The sequence below is a fragment of the Ixodes scapularis genome, unplaced genomic scaffold (genome assembly GCF_016920785.2).
Source record: "Ixodes scapularis isolate PalLabHiFi unplaced genomic scaffold, ASM1692078v2 PGA_scaffold6__148_contigs__length_123643588, whole genome shotgun sequence".
NCBI classification, from domain to species: Eukaryota; Metazoa; Arthropoda; class Arachnida; order Ixodida; family Ixodidae; genus Ixodes; species Ixodes scapularis.
Window position 1 is genome coordinate 66,710,671 of NW_024609881.1, and position 10,540 is coordinate 66,721,210.

General features: G+C 52.7%; 1 protein-coding gene and 1 non-coding gene across 2 annotated transcripts; one reads left to right on the plus strand and one right to left on the minus strand.

Annotated features, from left to right (window-relative positions):
• Positions 1-4,491: 4,491 nt before the first annotated feature.
• Trnak-cuu lies at positions 4,492-4,564 on the minus strand. Its single transcript has one exon. It is a non-coding gene; the product is annotated as a tRNA-Lys (tRNA).
• A 2,927-nt stretch (positions 4,565-7,491) lies between these two features.
• On the plus strand, positions 7,492-8,218 carry LOC115330676 (putative nuclease HARBI1). Its single transcript, XM_040212312.1, has one exon. The coding sequence runs from the start codon at positions 7,571-7,573 to the stop codon at positions 8,216-8,218; it is 648 nt and encodes a 215-aa protein (XP_040068246.1). The 5' UTR covers positions 7,492-7,570.
• The last annotated feature ends 2,322 nt before the right edge of the window (positions 8,219-10,540 follow it).

Genomic DNA, 10,540 nt, shown 5'->3' on the forward strand with positions numbered 1-10,540 from the left:
GGAGCTTCCCGGCACGTTGTGCAGTCGGTAGGCAGTTTGAAGACTGTCTACCGACTGCGCAAGTAGTTGGGACTGGAGGCGTTCACTTGAGAGAATGACGTTTTAGCGAACAAAGTCGAAACCATCACGTTTCTTTGAATGACACTTCAGCGAATACGAAAGAGCCGTCGGTTTCCTATCCTCCCCCGGTGTAATAGCGTAGTTTGTCAAAATATTACCTTAGTTTGACGAATCCCTAGGCGGTTCACCCAAAGAATAAGCTAATATACCGTTCCGATAAGCTTCCTTTTGTAATGAGCCGCCTTGTCTGTCGCCGCGAGTGCTGGTCCCACGTAGCCCAGTTTTTATTTTATGACAAATCAGCTAAACATCTTGGTTGGGGATGTCTGTGCGCTCGAAGCTACACTGTTGTGCTGATGCTACACAGCGCGCATGCAAGCATGGTGTTCTAGAATAACCCAGGTATGCGCGTGCATGCGTACCCTGTCGCTTTGTACTGTATTAATACTACCCTATATCAGCATAATCCATGCAACAACCTTATTTGAACAAAGATTTGCCTCGTACGGTAGAAGGCAGGGTAATAAGAAATATTCGTAGGGTAACATAGGGTTTTCTGGACGCTGGCGTGGGGTATTTCCAAAAAATAGGTTGGCAACACTGGGCGGCGGTATTGTTTTGGTTTGACGCGGTTTGCGAGTACATGTAGCGAAGACGTGACCGGAGAAGTGCCCCTGTGATGTTCCCGGAAGATGGAAAGTATCATTCGTAATCGTCGTGCGTGCTTTGAAAGCGAAGGGAGTCACAGAATTCACGAGTGCGCAACCACAAGCTAAGGTTCACGACAGCGCTGCGTTGGTTTCGGCGATCCCGTTCTGTTTGGTGCAGCATGGCGATGCGACAAAGAGCTGAAACATTCGTGGTGTGTGTAATGCCGTGCTAACACGGAGCGCAAATTGGTTGTTGTGGGGTTGACGTTCAAACAGTTCAGTCCCGTTGTCGTCAGCTGATCCAGTCGAACTGGTCCGGGAGGACGCAGCGAGCGTTTTTAAAAGTAAATCTGCCTCGTTCTATTTCAAAATGTGGAAGTTTCCCGACGCATACCGTGAGTAAAAAGCTGCGGGCGTTTTCAACAAAATTACGTCGTTTTAATTGAACAATGGATTCCGAATTGTGGTCCTAAATCTGCCGTTGTTATGCTTCGTGTTGGACTGCGTTTGCACAGCGACGTGTTGCATCGTGCGGTGTGAATAAATTTGGGCACGATTTTGTACCTGCCTACAGATGCATGAACTGAGACCACCTTTTACGTAGCGAACATAGTGCATTTTTATTTTGTGTCTAGTCGCGGGCGTTAGGTGCACACGGGGCGAATCTCGACGGCCTCCAGAGCGATATGACGAGAACGTAACTGGACACGTTTGTCGCTACGCGAACGCCCGATTGTCTCCAGCCGATAGCATTCCTTTCGGGGCGAAATGGCTGCTGGAAGGCTCACTGTCGGGATATCACTCATCTGACATCTCCGAAAAGTCGGTATTTGCACGCGCAACCAAACAAACAAACAAACAAACAATAAATCACGCTAAGCCAGCAAAGAGGAAAACCAAAGAACCGCGCTATGAAAGTCAAAACCCCGCGTCGCTTCCTATCACTAGCACCTCGAGAGCTGCTAAACACACACTACTTCACTTCAAGAGGTCTCACTCAAGCACCTGAGTCAGCACGAAACACTTATCATTTCGGCGAAACGCTTAGTCGAGGTAGGCGAGACAGGCGGGAGCAGAGACTTCGGCGGCCATGAAAGAATGGCGAAGCTTTTGTTTGTCATGGTATGAATCCAAACGGAAGTGCCCGTCTTGTAAGTATTTTGTAAAGATTAATAACTCTCATCACATGGGTTATTCTTTAAACGTAAAAATATGCCTTTCAAAAGAAAAGTGCAACATATAAAAGGTTTTAACAACCAATATCTAAGCTGTCAATCAAACTCTTAGCCAATGAGAAGTATGGCAGCCGATTGGTGTTCAACGTCACGGAATAACAAGTTCGTGGCGCGCAATTCAAAACGGACGAAATAGCCGCAAACTAAAATCGGTCTCACGCAATAAATATTGCTGTAAAAATTGTTTTTTGACATGCTTGATCCAATTGGGGTGCTTCAAAAAAAACCTTTTTCTCTTTGCAGTTACCCTTTAAGAAACGAAATGATTTAGTTAGAGCTATGCACAAGGAAAGGATCGTCAGTCTTTAACAAATTCCATCCTTTCTGTAGGAACAATGCGACAAGCTTTTGCCAGGTACCGGCCTCCGAGACAATGACGCGCAAAGGGCACTCTACCTTATGCGTCTTAGCAGTAAACAATAATTGTAAACTTAGCTGCTTTCATGCGTCGATTCTTTTGACAAGCTGATCCAGGTTTAGCCTTCTACACAGTTGTTTGGCCTCGGATTTAACCTTTTGTAGGGAGATGTCGGTATTCGACTGGAACACAGACGATATAGCTTCCCGTGCCTTGACTTTATAGAGGTCAACTGGGAGGACGAGAAAGAAAGAAAAAATTGCCGTCATTTCGTATATGCATGGCGTGGCCCACAACCTCATACCTATTGCAGGCAGATGTCAAGTGGATGTTTTGTTCACCGCTCCCGACAAGCTTTCTAGATTGTGCCGAGCCGCTAATCCCTCTGATAGGGAGGTGAGGGGCTGCACTACTAAGCTCCGCAATCGTTACGTCACCTGCGCTGAGGGAGTTGTGGATTCCCTCCCTCTGTCTTGCGGCAGGCGTTATGTTGGCCAGACAGGGCGCTGTCTCAACGACAGGGTAAGGGAACATGCTTACACCGTCTCTTCGACGGTTTCCGGTCATCTCGGCATACATCGCCGTGACTGCAGATGCCACCCTCAGTTCCAACAGTGCGAGGTCTTAAAACGCCACCGGGACCAGCTGACACGTGAAATTTTGGAGGCTCTAGAAATAGACAGATTGAGTGTCATGGTCTGTCAGCAGCCCTTCTGTTGCATTATCTAGGAAGGAGATTGATTTTCTGGACACTTGATTAGCTTTGTTTTATCTTTTTTGAGGTGATGCTTCGTGTTTGTTTGTTTTTTGTGCTTTTGCTTTTGGGTGTTTTTCAGGCTGATTTTCTTCTTTTTGCTCTAGATTGTGCGTATATATTGCACCGTTGAGTTCGATAAAAATTTAATTGCGAGTCAGCGCTCTGTCTGTGTCCTTCTTTACCCTGTCCGTTGTCTTTTGGGCGGTTTTAACCTTTTAAGTATTTCTTTTATGAGTACAAATACAAACTATAAAAATAAGAGGATATATGTGCTGATCCCAAACGAATATGCTAGCCTTTGTAAGGTATCTCTGCCAAGTACTTAAGGTTATTTGAGTTTATTTTCAGCTACTTGAGAGCCTCAAGATCGGGACATCCTGGTGGACACAAGCTCGGACTCAATATTCTTGTGTGGTTTGGCCAGATCCATGGGGGAGGTAATCCTAGCAACAAGAACATCGCAGTATCTCCCTGCGTGTGACTTTTGGTTAGCGTCGTGACAGGAAGTCCTCGTGCCACCAGGTGTTAGGTACGGCACTTGAAATAAGCATTTTTCTTACCCATCCGTTAAGCGAAACAGCAAAAGCCCCAAAATGCAAAAGGCATATTAAAATCTTGGGTTGAATGGAGTTCCAATTACAAAAAGGAGTCTGCTGACGTGATTAACATGTAAACTTAAAGCCCGCGGATACAGGTTCGTCGGTGTCACAGAAATAAGTTCTTACAGATGGCTTCGCTCGTGCTATATCCAAATTCTTCAAATGATCATTGTGTTACGTTGTATGGCGCACCGTGCATTCACGAGGGCGCCCATCAAACCACTCTGCCGTCTCGGCCGCGAGGCAGCTATGCAGTTGCCTCGCCTCAGACATGATCACATGGGCGTGTCGCCGCGGGGTCGATCGGGATCTCGAATTCGGCTCCCGACGAGCCGCTTTCTCCCCTAGCCACTGGATGGCGCTGTAGGCGCCCCTTGGTGGGCGAGGAGAAGCCTCCTTGCCCATTGATCGCTATATACCCAGTAGACAGGGGTCGAAGAGTAGACAGGGGTCGAAGAGAGACAAGGCATGAAATCGGTCGCGTCGTACCCCTTCTAAATCTGAATAAAACGTATCCAACAACAACTTAGAACTTCGGACGCTACCGAGTCCAGGCAAGCGTAGGGCGACCGGATCTAGGGTAATCGCGGGACACGAGGCCTGGGGGCCCTCTTTGTGTTTAGCTTTGGGCTTAACGTGCGTTTATAAATATTTGTGTAGTGTCGCGTGTATTTGTAGTTTAAATTGAGTGTTTTGTAGCGTTGCGTTTCATTGTACATAAAAACGGGGAGCGGAATCCCGCGCCCGTGAAAGAACCAGAGTGGACTTGGGTTGTTGACGGACAACGTGGGATCTGGCGTATCGGCGGCGGTACGCGAATTCCTACAAATGACGCCCAACGTGGAGCCCGAACCCACGACCCTGAGATTAAGAGTCTCATGCTCTACCGACTAAGCTAGCCGCGCTGAGGGACCAGACTTTTGATCTCGTCCGCAGGACAGTTCACATTGGGACTTCTTCTAATCGATGACGAAGGGGCACCCACTTGGCGGCCAACGCCGCCGAGAAGAACTTACTCGCCTTGCTCTGAACGTGACCTCGCCCAAGAACGGTGCGCTTTGTCATAGCTGTTCTTCTGCTCCGCCTGCGCAAGACCACTGTTTCCGCGAGCGGCGTCCAGCGCCCGTGACAGTCGCTCTCTTGTCCGCGTCGCGAAGTCCTCGAGCGAGGGCACCGCTCTGGCGGCGCTCTGTCGCGGGCAAAGAACCGCATCGGTCGGCGTAGGGAGTTCTCTGCCGAAGTTCAGCAGCGCTGTTGTGAACCCAGTGCTGCGGTCGAGGTTGGACCGCAATGCAAACGAAATCGAATCCAAGTGCAGATCGCAGTCCCGCTGCTTACGAGCATACGCCCCGAGCAGCGGCTTGATGTCGCGGTTCCGCCGCTCGGTCAAATTTGCTTGGGGATGGTAGCAAGAAGTCTTACAACGCCTAATCCCGAAGGCCTGGCAGGTTGCCGCAAAGACTTTCGAGCAAAATATCGATGCGTTGTCACTCACGAGTCTCTCAGGGAACCCGTAGCGGCACCAGACCTCGGACAGCCTGCTCAGGACTCCCTTGGCTGTCTCCTTCCGCATTGGAAACATCCCGCCAAATCCGGTGAAGTGGCAGGTTACTACCAACACATGTTGACAGCCTCCGCTTGACCGCGTCAGGGGTCCCATCAAGTCGCAGGCCACGATCTCCCATGGCCTCGTACTCACGATGGGTTGAGCAAACCGGGTGGTCTGCCCCCCCCTCGGCTTCCGCTCTTGGCACACTGCGCAGCTCCGGACGTACCGGAACAGGTGCCCCGTAACGGCGCAGCTTATGCCACGACTTCGGCGCACCGCCGTGACCGTCCGCATTGTGGTAGTGACGCAGCGCTGCCACTCTGAGATCACGGAGAATCACGGTCTTGAACCACTCACTTGAATCGCTCTCTTCCGGGAAGCAGCGCAGCAGGACGCCGTCCCCATCGATCAGGTAAGACTCCAGCTCACCTGCTTCAATGTCTGACTCCCGGGCGGTGGCACTTGGCCCTCTCGGTGTTCCGGAATGCCGGAGCGTCTTTTCGCCTGTCTGGTCAGGATCCATCTCTTGCCTGAGCCTGTCGAAGATAGCGTGACAAAACGAATCGTTCTGCTGTGCTTCGAACAGTTCCTTTCGGTTGAACGCCGGTTCCAGTGAGGTAATCGCCTAAGCCAGCTGCTCGACGCCGCCACAGTGGGGAGCGGAGCGCGAGGCGGGATTTCCCGTCTCCCGGTGGATGGCCCCGCCTCCGTAGTCTGCTGCCTCGCGCGGTGGGGGATCCAGGGGTGCGCGGGAGAGCGCGTCGGCCGCCACATTTGTCGTGCCCTTCTGGTACCGAATTCGGTACTCGTACTTCCGCAGTGTCAAGACCCAGCGCGCCAGTCTTCCGGCGGGTTCCTTGATTCGGGAGAGCCACGCGATGGCCGTATGGTCCGTCTCGATCGTGAATTTCGTCCTCTCAACATAATGATCGAACGTCTTAAGAGCAAAAATGATGGCGAGGCATTCCCGCTCACTCACCCTGTAGCTCTTCTCCACCGGGTTCAGCTCCCGGCTGGCAAATGCCACCGGGCGGATCTCTCCCTCTGCTTACTGCAAGCGTACTGCGCCGAGACCCTGGTCGCTGGCGTCCATCTGGATCGTGAAGGGCCTATTCAGGTCTGGTAGTTTGAGGGAGGCTGTACGCGCCAAGGCCTCGGTCAGCTGGACGAACGCCTCCTCCTGCGGCGCCTCCCAGCTCCAGGGAGCCGCTTTCCTCAGCAATGGACGCGTGAGGGGTGCCTGCATGGCTGCGCAGTTCGGGATGTAGGCTCGGTAGCATCCTATCATGCCGAGAAAACGGCGCACTCCCCCGACACCGGTAGAGACTGGGAACTCCAAGATCTCCCGCAACTTGTCCGCGTCGGGGGTCTTTTCCTCTCTTGATCCGGAATCCCAACAACCTGATCTCAGAAGCTCCAGTTTGGGCTTTAGTCGGGTTTAGTGTGAGGCCGGCGATCCATAGTTTGCGCAACACGTCCTCGAGGTGACGAAGGTGGTCCTCGAAAGTTTCCGACTACACAATGATGTCGTCCAGGTACGCGAGCGCGTACTGCCACTTGGCATCTCCGAGCACCCCGTCGATCAACCGCTGGAATGTCATCGGTGCGCCTGTTAATCCGAACGGCATCCAAGTGAACTCGAACAAGCCTCGATGACACACGAATGCAGTTTTGCTTTCGTCGCCCGGGCTCATCTCCACTTGGAGGTAGCCTTTGCTTGCGTCGAAGGTAGTGAAATAGTTCGCCGTCCCCAGATTCGAGATGATTTCTTCGATGCTCGCAAATGGATACGCATATTTTACGGTCAGCTCGTTCAAGCGTCGATAATCGACGCAGAGTCTTGATGTTCCGTTCTTCTTTGGCACCAAAACCACCCGGAATCCCCAGGGTCCTGATGACCGGCGAACGATTCCGGACTCCAAGAGCTCATCGACTGCGGCATCTATCGCTTTTCGCTTCGCCAGGCTGAAAAGACGCGGATTGCACTTCCAAGCGCATGCGTCCCCAGTTTCAATGCGATGCAGCCCGGCTGTTCGGTGAACATCTCGTCAAAGTTGTGCAGCATAGCCGCCAACTTCTCTCGCTCTGGGGCCCTAAGCTGGGCGGCGGCGAGAAGCGGCGAGAAAACTCGCCGAGGCGCCGACCGCCGTGATTGGTCGGCGCCGCGACTGACCTTGTAGCCGGCAACACCCTAGACGCTGACGTCACCGTGGCGCGGACAGAGTCGCCCAACTTGAAAACGCAATCTCGCCGGCGAATTCCCCGTGACGTCATAGTGATGTCACGGTGACTCGCCGCGAGTTCGGAAAGCGCGCCCGGTTGGAGAGGGGCGAGCAGTGGCGAGATCGAGCGAGAAGCGAAGATGGCGGTGTACGAGTTGCTGTACTTTTGGTTTCGCCGACGACGGCGTCTTTTCACGCACGTCGACGCGTTTGTTATGAACGACGACGAGTTCCGCCGGCACTACCGATTGTCTAAGAACATCGTGCGGTGGCTCTGCGACGAACTTCGAAACGACGCGGCCTTGAGGCGGCAGCGATGCCCAAGGACGGTGATGACGGTGGAGCAGCAGGTGCTTTGTGCGCTGCGATTCTACGCCACTGGAAGCTACCAGGGACAAGTGGCCAGCGACCGGCACCTCGCTGTTCGCCAGACCACGGTCAGCGCATGTGTTCGCGCCGTGTCTACGGCCATCGTGCGCCGCCTCGGTCCCCGGTGGATCGCCTTCCCCCAGACCGCGGAGGAACGGGCGGCGGCGCAAGAAGCCTTCCTTCGTCGCGGTTCCTTGCCCGGAGTCGTCGGGTGCGGCGACGGCACCTTCGTCGCAATGAAGGGACCCTCCAAGGACGACCCTACCGTGACAAAGGCGCTCTACCGTTGTGTAAAACTGTACTACGCCCTGAACGTCATGGTGGTAAGTGCAATATATTTTACAGTTCGCGCTCATCCCAGACTCACACGAAGTGAATACGAAATCGTATTTACACCGATAGAGTTAGGTCTCGTATAAAACGAATATCTGAAGTTGGAGCGTAACTTAGTGGGAAGGTGTCCGCCTGTCACGGAGCGGACCCGGGTTCAATCCAGAAAGTGGACATACTTTTTGGCGATGTTTAAGGCATTTCATTTTTTACAATTATAGGTGAAAAAAAAAAGTTGTCGACGAGACTTTGCTGAATTAAATGGTATGGGACTCCCTTTCCGGAGGCCTGTAATGACGGACAGCGGGGCTTGAGTTGCCGGCTGAACACCGCGAAGCGGCGTGTACGGGGGACGAACTGGGTTGATAGTTTTGTAATGAGCAGCCGCAGATTGTCGCTGCTAAGCGGAGTGAGCGCAAGGGGCAGGGGGGGGGGGGGGGGGTTGGTCGGGTTGGTTAACACGTTTCACAGTGATACACGCGCCGTCCGAAAAGGGTGACCCAAATGGCATTATCCCTCCGCGTCGTGCGTATGGCCATCTCCGGTCAAGGTGCACGACGTCGTGCTGTAGCCTTACTCTTTTTCGTAAGTGTTCTGGCCAGGCACATTCCCGAGTCGTATCGGTTCGTGACTCCGGAAGGCGCAGTGGCGTAGCCAGGAATTTTTTTCAATAGGGAAGGGGGGGAGGTGATTGGGATGTCCATGACTTGGGGGGCGAAGCGGTGGAAGGCTCTAAATGTATGTGTATAGTATAGGGTCGGCTGGGGGGGAACGTGCTGAAATCCCAAAAGCCTCCCTCCTGGCTATGCCACTGGTTAGGCCTGGTGCTATTCGAACTTGTCAAGGAACACTTGTATGACAAGAAAGCGACCTGTAAAAATTGAGGAATGTGCGCGACAACTGGACAAACTGTGCGCCAGCATCTGTCCTACCTCCCTCTGAGTGCCCTCTTTATTCTAGGTGTCTGACGCCGACCTGCGTATCCTGGCCATCGACCCAAGGATGCCCGGCTCAACCCACGACTCATATGTGTGGAGGCGTTCGTGGGTGCGCCAAGAGTGCGTTGCTGGCCATCTTGTCAGGCACAATGAGTACCTGCTTGGTGAGCGATCTTAGCTCAGCACCGTGAAGGCCCGTTCAGACAATTGCAGCCAAGTATGACCAAATGAGACAAGACCGGGTTTTAAGCGTCTTACTACGGGATGCGTTGATACGGAGCTGGTCGTAAGCCATTACAAGAGGCTTAAAGACCGGTCTTGGCTCAGTCGGTTGTAGTTAAACGCAAGTGTGTGGACAGTCCTTAAAGTTTCAGTCAAAGGCGACCACCATTTAAGTCAAGTCAAGGATCGTGGAGAAATTTTAGTGCTTGAGATACAGGATTAGAACATGCATTAGCAGTTTCAAAGCATCTTTGTTATGAAGCACATACTTTTCACTCGTAGGGAGTTTTAGTAGAGCATTCTATACCTCCAAGAACGACTCACTATAGGTCAATACGACGCACGCACAAAGGCGTCAGCAAGCTACTGGGTATTGTTTTCGGGCTTACTGCAGCAATTGATTAAAACTAAATAATACCCGTTGATTGGTTGTTGTGAAAGCATTCTCCTCAAATGATACGAGTGAGGGACTATATACGTGATCAGTAGCACTTGTGCAAAGTGTAGGGAGTGGTTCAGATGTCTAAGGAACAGTCATACTTCTTTCCATGCAGGCGACAGTGGGTACCCCCTGGAGCCCTGGCTGATGACTCCTGTGCCTGGGCGGCCAGCACTTGGCACACCGGCTGGGCAATACAATCAGGCCCACGCCTCCATGAGGGCAGTCGTGGAGCGCTGCATCGGGCTGCTGAAGAGCAGGTTCCGGTGCTTACACAGGCACCGGACCCTTTACCATCATCCGAAGATCTCTCACAGGTTCCGGTGCTCGCAGAGGCTGCCACGATCGTGCCGATCGTGGCAGCCTGTGCGGTGCTCCACAATGTCTGCCTACTCAGGAGAGGCCAAGCCAGAGCCACAGTCAGACTCAGATAGCAGTTCTGACAAGGACAATGATGAAGAAGAAAGCGCTGACGCAGTTCGCGAGCGGAGAGGCCTCCAGTCGGGGCGTCTCTACAGTCAGGGCAAGGCTGTGCGGGACCGCCTTGTGCTTCTGCCGAACACAACCCACCTGCAACGCGTCCGTGAACGACTGCGTCGCACCCGTTGTCGCCGCCAGAACCAGTGATGCACTGTAACTCGTCACCGGGGCCTCTTTAAATTGAGTGTGTGCGTGTGTGTTTGTACAGTGGGGTGGATGTTGTGCCGAAGCCATTTTGGACTTCGTGTGTGCTTGTGTACAGTGATGTGGATGTGCCAGAGTCATCTTGTACCTTCTTTGTGCATGTGTACAGTGCGGTGGGTGTTATGCCA

Bases quoted from the DNA above. Each gene is read 5' to 3' on its own strand.
- LOC115330676 (XM_040212312.1), top strand. From the start codon at position 7,571: ATGGCGGTGTACGAGTTGCTGTACTTTTGGTTTCGCCGACGACGGCGT.